General features: G+C 39.4%; 1 protein-coding gene across 4 annotated transcripts in view; it reads left to right on the plus strand.

Moving 5' to 3' along the window:
• The window catches only part of FBXO11 (F-box protein 11), a 74,880-nt gene that overhangs the window by 53,444 nt on the left and 1,357 nt on the right, over window positions 1–20,079 (plus strand). For all 4 annotated transcript variants that reach the window (XM_068940058.1, XM_068940059.1, XM_068940061.1 and 1 more), the window contains exons 10-22: window positions 4,164–4,270; window positions 4,355–4,492; window positions 12,889–13,106; window positions 13,424–13,509; window positions 13,631–13,725; window positions 14,836–14,958; window positions 15,066–15,151; window positions 15,559–15,635; window positions 15,762–15,905; window positions 16,731–16,841; window positions 17,947–18,054; window positions 19,353–19,461; window positions 19,903–20,001. In XM_068940058.1, coding sequence (XP_068796159.1) covers window positions 4,164–4,270; window positions 4,355–4,492; window positions 12,889–13,106; window positions 13,424–13,509; window positions 13,631–13,725; window positions 14,836–14,958; window positions 15,066–15,151; window positions 15,559–15,635; window positions 15,762–15,905; window positions 16,731–16,841; window positions 17,947–18,054; window positions 19,353–19,461; window positions 19,903–20,001 — 1,501 coding nt within the window. The remainder of the gene's footprint in view (window positions 1–4,163; window positions 4,271–4,354; window positions 4,493–12,888; window positions 13,107–13,423; window positions 13,510–13,630; window positions 13,726–14,835; window positions 14,959–15,065; window positions 15,152–15,558; window positions 15,636–15,761; window positions 15,906–16,730; window positions 16,842–17,946; window positions 18,055–19,352; window positions 19,462–19,902; window positions 20,002–20,079) is intronic.

Here is a 20,079-nt window from a genome sequence, read left to right on the forward strand (position 1 = left end):
AGGTTTCAGGCTGTGTGAAATGCTATTTCACTTCTGGTCAAGGCAGCTGTAGTCTTCTCATCACCTTCATCTCAGTTTTGTTGGAGACAGGTCAGCTAACATTTAAAAGTGTTTTTTTTTTAAAAAAAAAAAAAAAAGCTAGCTGCTCTCAGTACCTTTTTCCCCCCCCTTCCTCCCTCCCTTTTTTTGTGCAAAGCACTGGGAAAACGAAGTATGTGAAGAAAACTTGTTCTTTAAGTTCCTATATAAAATGTTGGGAACCCCAACGTTGAATGAGAAGAATTAGAGTAATTTCTTGTACCACATTCAACTTGATTACAGAAGTAGTTTGACTATCTGCATGGCTTTTTGCTAAAGCATGTGATTATATATAAGCTAGTAGTAGTAGCACCTGCTGTTTCTGTGAAGATTGTTTATTAAAACTAAGTTTTGATTTCCATGATTGATGTTCAGTATGAAATATTATTTCTGATCAGTTTCAGACTCTTGCCCTCTTTAATCCTCTGGATATCTGAATTTTTTGCTGCCTTATTTTTGCTTCTGTCTGCTTCAAAGTCAACATTTCTGGTCAATTTTAGAGGACGTGGGTAGGCTGTACTGTCAACGTATATTGATTATTGATTTTTATTGAATTTTTTTTTTTTTCCAATCCTACCAAGCCCTGTTATAACCTCTTCAGGAAGTATTGTGTGTGCGGGGGGGGGGGGGAGGGAAGGGAGGAAGTATGGCAGTCTGCAGGAAAAGACTTTTCCTGTTTCCACGTCATTGACATCTCTGAAGTATTGATGCATTCAAAATCACTCTTTTAGCACGTGCTTGATATCCTGTCTGTAAACAGCCTCGTTCCATTGAAGCTTATTTCTTTAATATGTCATATGTAAAGTTCTTATTGTATGCAATATGTAAAGGTGGGAGCTATGTAAGTGTCAGTGATTTAGGCTGCAGGTCTCTTGCTGCCAGTCCAAAGCATCTTTGAAGTTTTAAAATAAAATTTAAATGGCAAGATCTTGACTCTAGATGTTCTATTGCATCCATCATAGAGGAAATCCAAATGAGTCCTCATCTTGATAGATAAAACAAGAAATTGATGGCAATGTGTGTGGGTGGCTTTTTTCTTCCCAGTACCGCTTAAGTGTGCGCAATCATTGTGAGTAAACAAAATAAAGCCCACACCAGTAATGTGTGCTTGGTACTTTAGAAGGACCGATTTCACACAATCAAAAATGAAGTCATGTGAGCTGGAATAAAGAACTTAACAAAACAAAAACATAAATCATGACAGAGGTATGTTTTTAGAACATCCTACTGGGCTCTCGAAAGTTTAGAGTTCCCGAGTGTCGCCAAGAAGAAGTAGAGCAAAAGGGAATGAGCGCAATTATGGAATGTAGGGAATGAGAAGGTATTAGTTAATACAAATCAGAAGCTAGGAATTGCAGGAAGCTGGGGGAACTGCTCCCCCCTGCCAAAAAGAGGACCCTGGAAAACAAAGACAAGATCTAACCTCTGGCTAGAAGAGATAGATAGTAGCCCAAAGTCTTAACCTGAGTAACAAAGGGAGCTTTAACAGTGATACTTATCCATCGTAGATAAGGAGGAATTGGAATGGCAAAGTGTTGTGTAATTTTTGCTCCATATTTAATGAGAATAGGCAGGAATGATAAACGTGTCCGTACCCTAGAGGGGATAATGAAATACGTTCCACTCTGACAGTAACTGTGGATGAGGTTAAACAGCTGTAAAAATAGACATTCTAAAATCATGCAAGAGTTTAAAAAGAACTGGCCAAGAAATCTTCTGGACTCTATTATTGTATATCAGTTGTAAGTTGAAACCTGGGTGGAACGGAGTGGGTGGGGGGGGGGACGATTAAACAAGATGATGTGTGGCAACTAGTACTGCCCACTGATCCTGGGTAGAATAATGAGGTAGTGACTGCAGGGGTTTGGTCAATCAAGAATTAGAATTGACAACTGAAGCAAATAAATGTATGCTTACAGAAAGTTGTAATGGTTGTATTACACTTGGCATTTTTGATGACATCCTTGGACTAAAAAAGGCAGCACTCCTAGTATAATTAAGTAGGTCCTTGAAAGACATTTGACTTGGCCCTACAGTGCCTTGATTAAGACATTAGAATGTTACAGAATTAACAGGGCATGTGTTAAATAGATTAAAAATAACTTGCAGTTTTATTATAAATGGCTTTGTTTGTGGCTGAGTATTGTAAAGATCACTTCTTGACTCGAAGCCACTTTAACATTATCAATGACTTGCAGAGAAGAAGAAAAACGCGTTCTGATGAAATTTGTAGATGATTAAGGTGTCATAAATAACCAAGAGGATAGGTTGCCGCATCCTTTTTGGAAGATGGGCTCTGGTGAACAATATCCACTTCAGTGTGGACAAATGTGAAGTTACACAGCTAGGAACGAAAGCCAGTTGTATGTACTTGATAGAGGCCTGTTGTAGGAAGCTACATCGCTGGGGAAAAAAATGGAGAGTCACTGTAGGTACAGAGCTGCATGTGAGCCCTCATAGGATCAAGTGGCCGAAAGAATTAACGTGGTTCTTAGATGTGCGCGTGGCAACATTGAACAGAAGTGGAGAGGCTGTGTTGTCCCTTTGCTTAGTCCCAGTTCAGAGTAAAGTGCTCTTTCCTGGTGTCCATGGCTTAAAGCAATATGTTGAAAACTTTCACTGAACAGTTTATAAAAGACAAAGAAAAGACAAGAAAAGAAAACTTGATTCATAGTGAGAAACATTCCAGCCACAGTTTGTTAGGTTTTCAAGGAGAACACTGAAGGGGTAACCCAATGCACGTGCTTGTCTAATGCAAGTGTAGCATACACTGGTATAAGGAGAACAAGCGACTGGATGCTGAAACTAGAACAACTCAAATGAGAAACAAAAGTGTCAATTAACAGGGTAAAAACTCTGTAGCAAACTTTATGGTAGTTTCTCAATTACTGGAAATCTTTAAATCATACCTGTTTCTGAAAGACATGTACTGAAGTCCTTACTAGCAGAACAGAAGCAGGAATTAATCCGGGTAATTCTTATGGCCTGTGTTACTCGTAAGGTCAGACTAGACAACAGAAATATGATTTCTTTAGGATTTAAAAAAAAAAAAAAAACAAAACTGTGAAAGAATCTGAATTATTAAAATGTAGTCTATGTGTTGCTATGCTTGACGGTGATAGGAAAGCTTACAAATGGGCATGTAGTACCCATTGCTTATTTAGCTTGCTTACGTAGTGATGTATAGTTGAGGGGCAGATGTTTGTCAGGTAGGCCGGATACCCTGAGATGAAACCTTGTCATTCTGAAATTGGTGTGCATCTGGCATGGATTTTAGTGGGCACAGAATATCATGCTTTCATCCTGCCTGGAATTCAGGGAATTGAGCTCATCTGCTGGTCTGAGTCGAAGCTGCCTGAAGAGTTTGGGTTGTTTTTTTTTTTTTTTTTGGGGGGGGGGGGGGGGAGGGTGGGGGTGGGTGTTAAGGGGAATAGTATGATATCCAAGTGGAACTACAGCAAGGAGGCTTGTAATTCAGCTGGAAAAAGACCTATGGATTTCTGGTGTGAGGGTTTTTTTTGTTTTTTTGTTTTTTTGTTTTTTTACTCTAGATCGTGCTGTTAATCTTCTGTTCATCTTTAGTTAGCCAGTGCATCTTTTTCTGTTCTAGAATGCTACAAAAGTATTTGTTTGGGCCCTTGGAAGGGTATGGTTAGGAATAGTTTAAAGGAGTTAAAGTAAGGCAATAATTAGCATAACTAGCATAGGACTTTGTTATATTTTTGTTATTCTTTGTCTGTTGTGAATTGTCAGTATACGGTGTGCCTAATGTCGAGAAATAAATGAGCAAAAACTTTCGTAAGCGTGAATTGTTGTATAAACTATTGTCCGTTCTGGCAGTCATACGCAGCTGTGTAATCCTGGAAGAGTGATTTTTAGAAAGCGACTTCCACCTCAGGTTTTCACAGCTACGAAATGATGACATTAGTGTTTTTCTGGCTTTGGTTTGCAATGCTTTGGCACTGTGCACACCAAGTCTTTTTTTAAATACCAGTTCACGCTAACTTCTCTTGCAAGAGCACTGCCAGACTATTTATAAACACGCTATGCTTTGAAGCTATGGTAACTGTACTGTTTTCTTCCAGTTGGCTCTGCAGTATGTGTTAGTGGCCAGGGAGCTTGTCCTACTATTAAACACTGTAACATCAGCGACTGTGAAAATGTTGGACTTTATATTACAGACCATGCGCAGGTATTTTCTATGTCAATTTCTTTACTTTGGTAAACTTGTTTACTGTTATTGATTGCCATCTCAACTCACTGCTTCGTTTCCTAGGGAATATATGAGGACAATGAGATCTCCAATAATGCGTTAGCAGGGATTTGGGTTAAAAACCATGGAAATCCCATTATCAGACGGAATCACATTCACCACGGACGTGATGTCGGCGTTTTCACTTTTGACCATGGCATGGTAACGTATATGTTTTCCTTGAAGAAAGAAATTTAAATGTTGCATAGCTGAACAAACTTTACTGCTCCTCATTGAAATGTGTTTAAAAGCTGTGCTTTTACTTGTGAGCAGATATTTTAAAATACACCTGGTGTTTCTTCTCTTCTGTGGGCAATTTCACTTTAGTTTAAAGACAAGTTCAGCTGAAAAAGATTTAAGCAGGCTTTCTGCAGTTGATTGACAGCCTATTATATTGCAGTGATAAAATAACTCTGGAAATAGGGAAATAAATGGTTGGCTTGCATTTATACTGTAACTTCACTCTTTTCTTCAAAACAAAACAAGAAAAAAGTTTTCGGTAGGATTCTGCACGTTTTATCAAGGTTCCTGGAAGATCTGGCAACATAACAGAATGTTGTGTGGTGGCTAAGTCTTATTTTAATGTTACTTCTCTGAAACGGGGTATGCCCACTTTCCCTGGGAAGAATACTCTTTTTAACATGGAGTTAGTTGTGGAATCTTAACACACAATCTTGCTTCAGATTTTTAAGCTATCTTTCATCATAACGTATGTTCTTAGGGGTTGGAAAGTGATGTCCTCCATGTATGCGTAAACTAATGCTGTAATGAGCGTGCATAGCCCTTGAAACAAAAAACAATGGATTTTTGCCACCGATCTGAAAGATTGTTTGCTGATTTGTTTTAGCAAAATCTTCTACGTATCTTCCGAACAATGCCAAACCATTGTTTTTGCCTGCTTGAATGCCAGAGTCTCAGTTCTCCTCACCTAGCTGGCAAAACCAACAGTTTTCTTCCGTTCACTCCTTTGCTATCATTAGGAACACAAATGTGAACAGCGCCTCAGAAATGCGAATGCGATCAAAGTATGGTGAACTAAAGGTCAAACTAAATAAGGATTGCTGAAGTCAATGCTATTCATTTTCAGACTTCATAGAGTAAAAATAAGCATTCAAAACCAGTATAATTTCAGTTTCCCTCTTACCTTCACGAGGGTACCACAGAATGTGATAAGCTTACTGTAGGAGTTGGCTCCTATTCCGTAAGAATTGCACGTAACTTGGGCTAAGCTATAAAGCCGGTTGCTCTGGGCTTTCATTTTTAAAGGTGCTATGGATGAATAGGAACGTCTTCTCTGTTGTTGTACTACAGCTCTTTTATTAAAAGCCTCACTGTAACGAACTTGATTCCAGAAAGCTGCTTGAGATCGAGGTCAGCCAAACCCAGTGTTCACTCAGTGCACTGGGGAGTATTAGTGTGTGCCCCCTTGCATACGTCTTGTTCCCAGCCTTACTACCTGACATACTTCTTGACTAGCTGTGGCTAAATATGTGTTAGGCCTGTTCTTTGGTTAGAAGATGGTAGTTAGATCTCATATGTCATATCAACAGATGTTCCCTGTAAGTGTCTTCTAGCATCAAATAGTAGGTTTGCTGGTAGACCTTACTTCATCCCTGAGAAGGCAAAACAGAACTTGTAAAAGTGCAAGCATTGAAACTAATGGCTTTGACTAGCAGAGAGAGACTGTGTCCCAAGTCGCGCTTTTGCGAACATAGCTTTGGATGTAGAGTGGACCTCTGTCTTCTCACTTTATTTTCTCACTTCGTCTTCTGACCATTGGATCCACTGTTCCTTCCCTATCCCTTCTTGATGTTCTCTTCTTCTCCCTATCCAGTTCAGTGTTTTCAGATATCTAACTACAGTAGACTTTTTTTTTTTTCCCCAGTGGTCGCTCTATCCAACCTATAGTCCAGCTCTTTAAAGTAATTTTATTACTTTATTTGATATCTAAATGTTTATTAACTCAGGCACTAAACTACTTTATTTTTCTTGCTGAACTGCTACGTGGGGTTTTTCTGTTCTATACCCCTCTTGGTAGGGAGGAATACTCTGTTCCCTTGTAAGTGGTTGCTTGTTGCTTTAATTCTAACCCAAAACTGGTCGAGTTTTTGATTAGCGTTGGCAGTCAGAAAATAGTATTAATAGAAGAGCCACTGCAGATAAAAACTAATGAGGATTTTCTTCATGCCATCCGAACTGTTGGGGGAGCAGGGGTAAAGGAACAATGCCGTACTAGTCGCAGCTGATTGATTCCTAGTCCTGATAGTTTCCTCATCTCAGTGTAAACTGAACAGGATATGCACTGCTTTTGTTTTGCTGTTAACATAAAATCTCCTTGCCAATGGAAGGTCAAATGTGGTGGGATTCTGCTCTGGTAGGTGCATCTTCTCTGCTCTAAAGTACATAGGAAGGAGAGTATTTGCTCTGCTTTGAGCAGAATTACACCTGCGTGGAAGAATGCCTTGCAACAGTGGCCTGGCAGATTTTTATGTCACTTCATAGGCAAATGATGGAGTTATTTGGCTATTTTGCAGAGCGCAGCGGCAAGCGAAGTAGTGATGCCTTTGTTTTCATACTGCTTCGGTGCTGGAAGTTGCCACTGCCGCATCTAAGCTGGATTAACATGTTGGATAAGCACTCCTAATCTGCTTCAGCAGATACGTATATACATACATCCCTCCAAGACTTAAACAGGTTCTGAAACGTGTAATGAAGTGAATTCAGCTATAGAAAAGCTGGCAAAGGAGAATGCTTCAGTAACTCCTGGAGTGGGGGGGGGGGGGTATGTATGTGTTGGCTTCAGGGTTAACTGGAAAGCCTGGCTAGGAGCCACTTGTAGTTTAAGTGCTAAAGTATTACGTACATGAGTCCTGAAGTATTAAAGAATAATAAAGCTAGACTGCACTTACACGTTTGATTTATCAAATGAGTCAAGGAGTTGATCTGTTTTCTTACAGGTAGAATGCCTACTCCAATTCTGTATTTCAGTTATTTTGTATTCCAGTGCTGTTCACCAGTGTGATATCACAAGCAAAACACAGTACAAAGAAATTGTTCTTTGCTATTGAAAAGAACAATAGCACATTAAAGAAAATGCAAATAATGTTTATCTTAGATGCAGCCATTAGAGTAGATTCACTTGTCTTGTACTTGCGGTTCCAGGTTTGGAAACGTTACGTGCGGAATTGATGCAGTCTTTGATACCTTGGATTAAAAAATAAAAAATAAAGAAAACGAGCAAACAGCAACAACTACAAAACAACCTCCCCCCATCCCCTCCCAACACCAACACTGGTGTGTGTGTGTGTGTGTGTGTGTTTGGGAGGTATTTTGATAAGTAAGAGGAAAAAATAGGGCAAATTCAAGAATATACTATCTTGAAGAGTGTCCCAGTTTCTGCACTGAGATGCTTCTTAGCTAAAAACTTTTAGAAAGACTTTTTTTTTCCCTCCCCCTCATCTCAAAGTCTGCTTTTGGCAAAAAGTACTCTTTGTTCTGTAGCACGCTAGTGATAAGAGTTGATGAGATAACATCATTGAGAAAGCATAAATATTCTTTAAGTTGATATTGTATCTTTCAGATACAAATCCTACATATATTTAAACAAATTGCTGAAACTTGTCTGCACCTTTCTCCTGCTTCTGTTCTGTTGTTTTCAGATAGGCATATATTTTTCATTGCTTGTAGCCCACTGAGGTGGGAAAAGCACATTCCAGTACTGAATTCCTACCCTACACATTCTTTTCCCGTGGGTTTGCTGTGCTGGAGTGCTGGTTGAGAAAGGTTCAAGAGTGCTTTGTTTTTCAGCTTCGTGTTCTCAGACTGTTCTTTGTGTTTTGATTCTTGTGGAAACCTAAGCGCTTATTACTAAAATGGCAATACTCTGACATTTGCCTTAGTGCTTGTGCCAGACGTTTAGCAAGCAGGCAATAAAAATGCAACATGGCATTGGCGGTGTCCTACATGGCAGTGCCCTACATTGTCCTCACTTGCTGGGTGCCTGAGACGAGTTGCCAGACACTTCCCATAAATCATATTTAGTCATTGTATGCAAGCAAAAAAGAAATGTCAATTTACTGTAAGAATAAGCTACCATAATTTTATATGAATTTGAAGTCTGAGCATGCAGTCTCTATTTTCCTTGCTCCCAAATGAGAAACGTTAGAACTATTGCTTGTTTTTTCTGCTCACCGAAAGAAAAAGTATAATAATAGCATGTGGCTCAGTAGGGTAATTCTGACTAGTTGACAGCTCGTTTCTTTAGGATTTTTAATATTTAAAAGAATGTAAATACAGTTCGGAAAACATGAATGAAACTTCTGCCCATTTCTATATAGAGTACACAGAAGCTCAGGTGACCTTTTGCGGTAACACTTTTTTTCTGTGCGCTAAAAAATAAAGGGCTTGTTTTGCATCTTGGACGTAGTCGTCTTTATGCTGCATTTCGATTTTTTTTTTTTACATCGACACCAACCCTCAAATAGGGACCGTTCCCAGCTTTAGGAGGTAGACTTTTATAAATATCTCTCTGTTTTCAGTCATGCTATATTTGCTTAATTAAATTGATACAGAGTCAGGTTCTCTGTAGCAGTTTGTTTTTCTGTCTTGATATGCGGGTGGTTTTGCTTGCCCTTTTGGGAATACTAGGTTGAATAAATAGTTCCAGAGTATTGAAACTTGCAACATTTTCATAATGTCTTTAATGTGTTTATTCCTCAAACTATATGAGATGAAATACCTCCGCATTTTGTAATGTTGTCGTTGTGTTATAAATGTTTGCAGAAATGCTTGCTTGTCTTTTTAGAAACACAGAAAAAATCCTCTGAGGAAAAAGCAGTGAAAAAAACTTCATCAGTTAAAAAAAACTTAACCATAGTGTATTTCAGAAATATATTTATTAGACTAGATGAAATGCAGAAAACAAAAATAAGCTTAGTTGCTGAATTAGTCTTCCCGTAACGTCGTCTCCTGGACCTGTCCAGTCGCGCAGGGCCAGTTTCTTCGTTATCACATAAAACTTTTTTTGGCATGCTGAGTGTGTCTGAAAGCGTCAGCATTGGCATTACTACAGTATTTGTTCATTTGTACTTATTTTGTCTGGTCAGCCTAACAGATTACAGCAGTGTTTTCCTGCCCACCTCGCAGCTTTTCTGTGGTTTGTAACTGTCATTTTGTGTCCTTAGCTGTAGCTTCTGATTCAGAAATCTTAAGTTTTTTAAATCTCCCTCTCTCTTTTTTTTTTTTTTTTTATTTTTATGCAAGGTTGTAATCTTTTTTTCCCCGCATGCATCCCATGTTCCTTCCGCCTTAACAATCGTAGTGGCCCTTTTTTATTAAGGAGTCTTGACACTTCAGGATGCTGAATTCTCCAGGTTCTTCCACTGTTAGCTGATAAACTGTCACCAAAACAGGTCAAAAAAAGAATAGCAGATAGCTAGTGCACTCGAAAAAATCATACTTAAAAGGAGATGGAGGAAATGTAAGATTAGAGCTTCCTCTGTGCAGAGGAGCGGCGTTGGCCTTCCTGACCTTAATAGCTGCCTCTCCCAGCCTTCGTAAAGGATCTGTGCTTGAGCTGGTTGTCAGCTGCCTGTAGCTGAAGGACTGCAGGTTGGCCAGCCCGTGCGTGCTGGTAAACGGAATTTCGAGAAAGGAGCAGGCTCTTTCTAATGGGCGTTGAACGGGGTTTAATGCGGTTTCCCTTTATAGATGTTGAATGTTGTAGGATCTTGCCTAACAAAAAGCCTCGACTTTCTGCCCCAGCAGTCTATTAAGGAGTCTGAGATCTAGATTTTTTTTCCTTTTACAAGGAGCTCTCTTCTGCAGCTCACAGCAGCTTTTACAGCAAATCCTCAGCTTCTGAATTAGTGGTCCTACCTCTTGGAGCCTGTAGAAGAGCAATGACACTTGTATTCTGCTCTCTCAAGTGGGGTAAAGGTGTTTTAGGACACACTGAACAGAATGCCGTGAATCTGTAGGTCCCTCTTCTGACACTGCCTGAGAAATTGTGTATTCTGTAGGTGCATTGGGACACAAATAGAAGTGAGGGGCGCCTTCTCTTTCACTGGTTTTCCCAAAAAGTTCTGCGATTACGGTGTATCTGATACTATTTTCAAGAACTAAAAATCTTTGTATCAGAATTTCCATACTACTAACTAAATAATAGTTGCTGAGATTCACAGAGGTATCGCTGAGTGCGTGATACAGGGCTCTGCCTGTTTGCAGGCTTGTCTGCACGACACTTGCAATGCTTGTAAGTGCATCTAAAATACCTCTCTTCTTCCTCCGGGTGGTTGCTGTAGTTGCAACGCACTTGGTGCTCAAAAGGAAAATAATCCTTGAAGTAATTAAAAAGATACCAGACCGTGAAGTAGTGTCTTAATTGAAATGATATATTCCATTAAGAGGCTTAAGCCTTTTTTTTTTTTTTTTTTTAATATATATACCAAATTGTCGTCTTTCTCAAGTTTCACTTGTGGCTTTGTTTTAAGTGAAAATGAGAAATCGGTATTCCCTTTTGGAGCAAGTTCAGAAGACTGCCTGTTGGCCGGAGGGTGCATTTCTAAGGAGATCTTTTAGACTCCCTTATCAGTTTTTGTGTAGCTTCTTGACTCACTTCGAAGAAACGTAATCCTAAATCCTGGAAATATATTCTGAATACTTTAAAGTAGTAATCGCTTTCCTTTTTTTTTGACCTTTTTTATTTATCTACAAGACGGAGGGGGCTGGGGAGCCAAGCTGTACATATTGACGATTTTCTTTGGAGCCTGTTTAATTAGCGCAGTGCCCTTCCTGGCCGCAAGCCTTGAAGTAGGGAGAAGTGTCTTGATTTCGTCCCTGAACTGTGCGTGCGTCTGCTTTTTGTGTAATTGAAACGCGTTAGATGAAGTCTCTCAGCAACTCACAGTACATAAGTAATAAAACTGTAAAACAGAGTGCTTTCTGTACAGGTAAACTTGGCAGTAACTTCTTCAGTAATTTGCATATAGTAGGTGGAAACACCAGCACAAAGGTACCCGGGTCTGAGATCATGTGACTAAAACCATTGTGGAATCTAGTTGCCCAGGGCAGTAGGAGACGTTACTGTGCTTTCTGGAGTTTTCCAGTAAAAAGTAGTCTTCCTGATTGTATATAACTAGTGTCTGTGAGGGCAGCCAGCGTTTAAGAACAAAGATCAATGAAAGTATGTCTAGTCCCTTTCCGTTTGGACTGAATGCTTAAACTATATATGTGTGGATCGGTTCCTTAAACAGGTGACCATTTGCATGGAGGGGCTGATACTGTTAAAATTATAGTAGGCGTTATATAGATTGTTTGTGCTAGAGATGGCTTGGGAGAGCACATAGGGAGCTACCCCAGAGAAAAGGAGGAGCCAAGGAGTAAGGGATGGCGCGGTTTTGGCGGTTGGTCAGCAATAGCGTACTGCTCTGAACGTCAAGTGCACTGCTTTTGGTATTGCCCTCTGCAGCTCTCTACGGGAGATGGCCTGGGTCGGAGCTTGCGAGACCCATCCACGAAATACAGCATCGCCTTATGATCCCATTCGCAATAAGTGATAGTTCCTCTCTTTTGTTGTGTAGTTGTAGCTCTTTTAGTTGGGCAAAACGCACATATACCATCATTAAAAGTCACCGCAAAGAACAGGCTGAACTCGGTATTTAAATATTCTAAAACTGTGTCAGAAGAAATGCTCTGAAAGGAGTGATGCAGTTGCTTTGCATGACCCAGGAATGAACTGATTCGGAGAAAGGTCTGGACAGAAAACAACCTTTGTGCTGAGTTAGTTTTCAAGTGGGTCCGTTGATCGTGCTGCCACTCAAGCGCTTGCTGGTGCAGCAGAAGGAGCGGGAGTAAGCAGGCCTGGGCATCAAAGTGGGATGACTTTTTTTTTTTTTTTCATGGCTCTGCTGTTTTTAAACCTTTTGTTGCATTTACAGTTTTGTTGTAGGCCTACTGCTACTGTAGTGTTCAGATGGAAGCGTGCACCATTTTAAAAAAAAAAAAAAAAAAACTGACTCACTGGCAGCTGAGACCAGAAGAAAGGGAAAGGAGGATGCTATTCAGCCATGGAAAAATTACTTTTTTTCCTACATCCGTATGCATTTATTCTGACTAGTCATTTTGAAGAAATTTATGACACTTCTCAAATAAATTCTATTCTTGATGTATGTTGTTCTGGGTCTGAAAATTAACGGGTAGTCTCCATAGCACTGCACTTCTGATAGTGTGGACCTGTGGGCCTTGGAAAGGAGTTTTATCCTTGGGAGCTGCTGAACAAACCTGGAATTCAGTCCTCTTTGAACTGTATATCCAAAGCAGTGCAGTCTCTTGATACAGTATTTTATTTTTGGGAAAGACCTGATACAGTGGCTGTTTCAATTAGCTTTATGCGAGTACTGGTATTTTGTCTTTTTTTTTTTTTTTTTAATGCCATTTCCTCTTTAAAAATGACCACATCCTTTGGAGGGAAGGGCGGGTATGGAATAGCATCTTAGATTGTTTAGCCTTCACATAAAAAAGGACTTTTTCAGGAAACTTTGCGTGTTTTGTATCCTAAGGGTTATTTTGAAAGCTGCAACATACATCGAAACAGGATAGCGGGTTTTGAAGTGAAAGCGTATGCCAATCCTACAGTAGTACGGTGTGAGATCCACCACGGCCAGACTGGAGGAATCTATGTCCATGAAAAAGGAAGAGGACAATTCATAGAGAACAAAATCTATGCAAACAATTTTGCAGGTGTTTGGATTACCTCAAACAGTGACCCAACAATAAGGTATCAGTTTCCTCATTGTTCTTTTACTGCTTAAAAGAAGAGATTTGATGGGGAGGGGAAAAGTGCAACTTGAATTCATTTATTTACAATGAAGTGCAGGTATCCCTGTTTATATAAAAATGAAATTGTCTGTGTTCAGTTGAACTATGGTTTTAATTTGCATATGTTCTTGGAAGTGTATATTTCTCAAGAAAACACAGAGCTGTTAAATTCTGTTTCGAAAATGAATCCTGTGTAATCCTAAGTGCTACATATATTGTATAGTGTTGTACGGTGTATTCTAATCATTTTGTAACATGCCTACTTTTGTTCCTTAGGGGCAATGCAATTTTTAATGGAAATCAAGGTGGGGTTTATATCTTTGGTGATGGAAGAGGCCTTATCGAAGGAAATGACATTTATGGTAAACAGATTCATTTATTTATTGCGCCTTGAACTTGGAACAATTGAAAATTTGAACATTTTACAAATGTAACAATTGAAAAATGAACACAAGTTACATAGAATATGATTTTTGCTAACAGGTAACGCATTAGCGGGAATACAGATTCGAACAAATAGCTGTCCCATAGTTCGACACAACAAGATCCATGATGGACAGCATGGTGGAATTTATGTGGTAAGTGTTGCCTACAAACAGGCATGCAGCTCAGTTCTGTATTCATATGAATGCTGGAGAAGGGTACTGTGTATAAAGTGTTTGATTGTACTTATAAGGGCTGATGAGACTGAATTTCTTATGTTATAAGACAGGTGAATTGTAGTACGGTGAAGCTGGTGCTAATATTTAAAAGATGAAGACTTGTGAACGTAACTGAGTTATTTCTTTTACACAGTAAAAAAGGGATAGTTGGCACAATTTCATGAGTTCTCCGATAAAAGCTTTTAAAAGACTTAGTTTTGGTACTAGTTGTTTGTTATTACGGGGGGGGAAAAAAAAAGTTTAAATTTAGAAATCTGTTGAGCTTTTGGGGCGCATAATGCGTTTACCATTAATGTCAGTAAGTATTTTTTTGCCTCCAGGATAGCATGCGTTGCACTGGCTGTACAATTGCGTATCATAAAACTGGGGAAGCAAGTGTAGATTTCAGCACGTGCAACCAAGGGCTCTGCTAATTGAACTGAAGGAGCAGTCAGGTTGCCTTAAGCTGTATCAGATTTTGTGCAGAGAAAAATCTGCATCTTTCCACCAAAAGTTACCTAAGGCTTAAGCTAATGCCACAAACGTAGAGCTCTGTCTACCTGAGCTACGAGCGGAGGTCAAACCATAGCAGCTTCCCTGTCTGAGAATACTGCTGCTTTAACTTTTTATGCATAAACATGCTGGGTACCTCAGGTAAGTGACGGGCCAATTGCTGTCGGTTGGGTGGGCAGCGACGGGCGTAGTTTGAAGCGCCAAATGCCCTAGCTCTTGTCTGAGCGCGTAGAGCTGGGGGAGTACCTCTTCTAGCAACAACTAGCAGAGAGTTGCAAATACTACTGTAGGGCTTTGAAATATAAAGTAATGATTTACATGCAGAGTATTCTTAATTTTATGACAAACATTCAAAGTCATGATGTGGTGTTGCTAATAAAATAGTGAAAAGAACTACTAAATCTAACAGATAGGAATTCCTGTCCTACAGTAAAAATAGCATGTTGGGGGTGGGGGGGGCGGGCATGGGTACAGCCAGAAAACAGTATTTGCAGTTGGCAGTTTTGCTCAACTCTTAAATTGTCTTGTATTTAGCATGAAAAAGGACAAGGTGTGATTGAGGAAAATGAAGTTTACAGCAATACTTTGGCTGGAGTCTGGGTGACAACAGGAAGCACCCCAGTGTTGAGGAGAAATAGAATACATAGTGGGAAACAGGTGAGCTTTGCTTTGCACGTTAAAAGGGAGCCAGAAAAGAAAGCTCTACCATATTTGTGTGTACTTTTTTAATTACTTTGAGATTAATTTATTTTTTGGTGTGTTAGGTTGGAGTTTATTTTTATGACAATGGACATGGCGTGTTAGAAGACAATGACATCTATAATCACATGTACTCAGGGGTTCAAATAAGGTAAAATGTGTTCCGATTTTGTTTCTAAACAGCTATAGCTTGTGTTGTGCTCTTCTCTGTGTGTGTGTGTCTGTCTGTCTGTCTGTCTCTTTCTCCCCCCTCCTCCCCAACTGTTCTTGTCATTTTGTTTCTAAAACTACGTTTTTTGAAATTTGAGAGTCTGAATAGCTTCAGCTTCAACTTTACAAGGAGTAATTTCCAGTACAGCCTGGATGCTGACTAGAACGTGTGGCCCTTGAGCCGTGCATAAAGCTAAAATCTGGTTGCGTATTTGGACGCAAAATATTTTATTGCGGTTCGCAAGCAGTGAGATCTGCTGGCCGCCTACTGCTGGTGTGTGTTAAATGTCTGGCCTTGGGAAATAGTAAACTGCTTTAATGGACGACTTTGCTTATGTTTCTCTCTAGAACTGGAAGCAACCCCAAAATTAGACGCAACAAAATCTGGGGAGGTCAGAATGGTGGTATTCTTGTTTATAATTCCGGTAGGTCTGTTTTTCTCATTTATCCAAAATTGTTTTTGTTTTGCAATATTATTGCTTCCCACTTATTACCCTTTTGTGGGTTTTTTTTTCTTTTTTTCCCCCCCTCCCCCTGCCCCTCAATTGTAGGGCTTGGATTTATAGAAGACAATGAGATTTTTGATAATGCAATGGCTGGTGTATGGATTAAAACAGACAGTAATCCCACGCTAAGAAGAAACAAAATCCATGATGGAAGAGATGGCGGCATCTGTATATTTAATGGGGGAAGAGGTATTTCTTTCCCTTACTGGTGTATACTAAGTACTCTGGATAAGAGTTTAATTTCAGATTAAGCTTTTTTTTTTTTTTTTTTTAAAGTGCTGTTTAGAAATCTAGCTCTTCTCTTCGGAAGTATTAAAATAGTTATTATGAACGAACATTGTTGCTTTTTAGCCTCAAATACATCAGTAGTACTGAACTCTGTGGAAGACAGAGAGGTAATTAATCTCATCCAAGAGGACTGTTGGATTGCTGCTTAGGACGGTCCTTTTATCTCACTGCTTTTGTAAGCTTTGCCGTTTGACTGAAGGACAAATATTTAAAGTCATCTAAGCCAAATCTTGCACCTGAACATTTCAGGTTTTGCTGATGGCAGGAGATTTAAGGAAAGACCAGATTTTTAAGGGTTCTTTTGCACAGCTATAAATTTTGAAATGGTCCTCTTCTGAAATACTCCGACCATTGTATATCCTGGTATCAGCTTCTTAAAATTTTTTTTTTTTTTTTTTAAAAAAAGCAATTAACTACAAAGTAGATCAAAAACTTGGTGTTTCCTCAAATGTAAAATAGTGTTTAGAGGGATCGCTTGTGGGTTTGCTGTAATGGCACATATGTTCCCAAATTGTATTCCACATATTGAGGAAAAAATTAGATTTTTACACTGAGAATGGCTTTAAACTTGTATTGCTGATAACTGCAGTGCTGTTGATGGGTATTGTCCAGATGAAAGGAATTAACAGAATGATGGTACATGAGATCTTTGTGAGATGTTTCACAGAATGGATAGGGAGATGTTAACAAGCTGAAATGTCATGTGTGTGTTGATTTTTATCCTAGGTCTTCTGGAAGAGAATGATATCTTCAGGAACGCTCAAGCTGGCGTTCTTATCAGCACCAACAGCCACCCTGTGTTAAGGAAAAATAGAATATTTGATGGATTTGCTGCAGGTTTGTGTTGTTTAAATAGAATTCTGAAGTGTTAGAGCTTAGGGAAAGCCCTTCACATAAGTTACCTCTGATTTTTCTGTATCCCACAGTGTTTAGAAATTCTTAACAGAGATCAGGATGTTCTTTAATATCTTCTAGAACTCACTTGAGAATTCAGAATTGTAGCCAGATTTAGAGCAGCCTTTGGCATTACTAGCCTGTTGAGAAACAACGCGTGTTCTGCCTTCTCTCTTTTTCTGTGAAGTACTTCCTCATAGTTTTATTTTAGAAGTAATTGGAAAAGCTGTCTAGGACGTTTATAGTTGATCTGCTGGATGCTGGTCTGAGTATTCCATCATTGAACTGTTACCCAAATGTAAAAAAAAATATATTGAAATGAGCATTTCCGTTGACTCCAAAAGAGATGAAGAATGATTTAATAGTGATTTTTGTGCAGTTTATTGTTTAATGATCTTACTTTCCTAAGTCTTGCGTTCCGTTCCATTCCATTTCAGCTAAAATTTCATTTCTTGTGAGTTTTCTCCCATCTTTCTTTCAGAAGAAGCAAGTTTTCTGAGAAGAGCCTCTAAAGGTGTTGTTTCTGTGTGTGGTGGGGGGGGGAAGGATAGGTTGCTGTCAAGAGCAGTCCTGGAGAAATGACTTGGGAAGACACTGATTAATGATAAAAGCTAAGATTTAAACAGATGATTTCTAGGTGCCCATCTCAAACTTTTTAAAAGATCTTTTAAAGAGAGTAAGGTATGTGCACAAGAACTTTCAAATATACATGAAGATGATAGGCACCCAAAAGCACCCCAAAATCATGTCCCTCTTGAAAATCAAAGCACTGTTTTATCAAAGAACTGTTTTATCAGATAAATTAGTAGTTTGTTACTACCAGAAACCATGCATGCCCGCTGTAGCTTTTTGGAAGGATTCAATGCAAGTTATTTGAAATTCAGGTTTTTAGCAGCTTACAGTGCCATTTCTAGCTATGTCATTTGACTTTTTCCCCTGTTAAAACAACAAACAACTTAGAGCTAATGAGAGGTACAAATGCGCAATGACTAAGGATTTAATTTTTCCCACTCTCTTTTCTCTTTCCTATTTCCCTGACCCAATAAAGGTATTGAAATAACAAATCATGCAACTGCAACATTAGAAGGCAATCAGATTTTCAACAACCGATTTGGAGGTTTATTCCTAGCATCTGGTGTTAATGTAACAATGAAAGGTGAGTCTGAGTTCTGCTGCATGTTTGTCTGTTTTGCGTTTTTTGATTTGGCGGTGGTTTTGGTGGTCTAGAGTTTATCAGACCACCTTCCCCACCCCCACACTTTTGGCTCAGTTAAGCTAACTTTTTAAGCTGCCTTAAAATTAAGGGTTTTGACTGACGGGAATAAGACAAGCTAAGATATTAAAGCTCCTTTATTAGCTCTTCTGTCTCAAAGTTGTTTTCAAACTGCTTACCTGTTTGGCCCATCTCAATTCACATTCAAAGTTAGCGTAATGGGAAGTCTTTTCTCACATATCTGAAAACAAGTGTCCACTAAAATGTGCCTGCCTTGGCTTTAGGATCTAAAAGCATGACTAGTTACCATCTCAGATCACTTTTTGAGAAAATAATAAGAACAATTTAGATAAATAAGCTTTCCACGTATGGTAAGGAAGCGTGGATGAAACAAAATCCTCTTGCTGGAGCCTGGAGCAATGGTTTGAATGGCAGACAGTTACAGGAGGTTGTTTTAGAAGGAAAAGAGTCATTTTGCCAGCTTTCACCTGCTTGACGGTGTATGACTGGTTATGCCCTTTCCCGTGTAGTTCTTTAGATAAACTTAAAACCCAGCCTCCCAATCCCTGCTTCACAGCTCTGGGGCTTGCTGACTGCATCAGTCAGTGCTGTGACACTACTGGGGACAGACAGAAAAGTTTGATGGACTTGACAGGAGAAGAAGCAGCATTTGAGTAGCAGTAGACAAAGATTTGAGGATAACCAAAATCAGTAGGCCTTGGACGACACCTCTTCTAAATGCTGGAGAAGGTTGGGAACTGATTCCAGCTTCACTTCTGTTAGAAGATGCCTTGTTCTTAAAAGGGCGAAGAGCTGTGCTTGTCTCCTTTCTAAGAAGGACGGGTAAAACTCCTTATGGTCAAGGGCTTGCAGACTAGTGGCTTTCAGCTGTTTTGTTTTTCAGACCTTTCAGTAGAAAATTTAAGCCTGACCGGAAGGTTTGCTTCTGTAACTATCTTTTCACCAGTTCACAAAGAGTATTTAAATGAAAGAGGGGTCTGGTTTATCACATCTTTTATGCAAGGATCAGATAAAAGAAGCAGTCTTTTTGGCTGAGGAATGTCCCGCGCTGTCTAGGCATCTGCCTTGTAATCTGGCGTCCAGGATTTCATATGCTTAAATGCCAAAACTAAAATTCTGGCATGTAACTAAATGTTTGTAATGGTTTTAGTTCAAATAAATAAATAAAGGCTATTGACCCGGGCGGGATTAGTCACTATGGGTTTTTGTTCCCCCAACAGATAACAAAATAATGAACAATCAAGATGCCATAGAAAAAGCTGTCAGTAGAGGCCAGTGTTTGTATAAGATATCAAGTTACACCAGCTATCCCATGCATGACTTCTACAGGTAACAAGTTCTTTTCTGCAAGTTAACAAGATTTTGGAGGGGGGAGTCACCTACAGCAGGGTTTCTTTTACTAAAAGAAACTCGGGGTGTTTAAGTCCCCTAAAACAATTGCCATGTGTCAGTTGAAGCACAAATGAATACTCTTCTCTCTCTGCAATGGAAGACCATTAAACAAGTTCCATTGCCTTGACTTTACTGTGGTCTTAAAGATGTATGTATGGTTATTGTGAACCTGAGCTCTAAGGGGGTTACATGGGAGAACTGCCCTTTCAAAAGACAGAAACAAAAGTATACTATGAACGTTCAAGTTCACTATTCATGTAAAATCCTGAAGTTTGCCAGTCGCGTGCGAGTCTTTAATGCCGTTCTCTACCCTCCCCCAAGGCTTTTCTTGGCTCAGCAGTGTTTCATTCGTGCCTGATGTGACGCATTTTATTTCAGGTGTCACACTTGTAACACCACAGACCGCAATGCCATATGTGTGAACTGCATTAAGAAGTGCCATCAAGGACATGATGTAGAATTCATTAGACACGATAGGTATGTTTCAAGTGAATGTGTCAGGCAATTTCAGCAAAGCCAGCTAAGCAGAACTACTAAAGTGCTCTCTTTTTTTGT

This window comes from Struthio camelus, chromosome 3, assembly GCF_040807025.1.
Source record: "Struthio camelus isolate bStrCam1 chromosome 3, bStrCam1.hap1, whole genome shotgun sequence".
NCBI classification, from domain to species: Eukaryota; Metazoa; Chordata; class Aves; order Struthioniformes; family Struthionidae; genus Struthio; species Struthio camelus.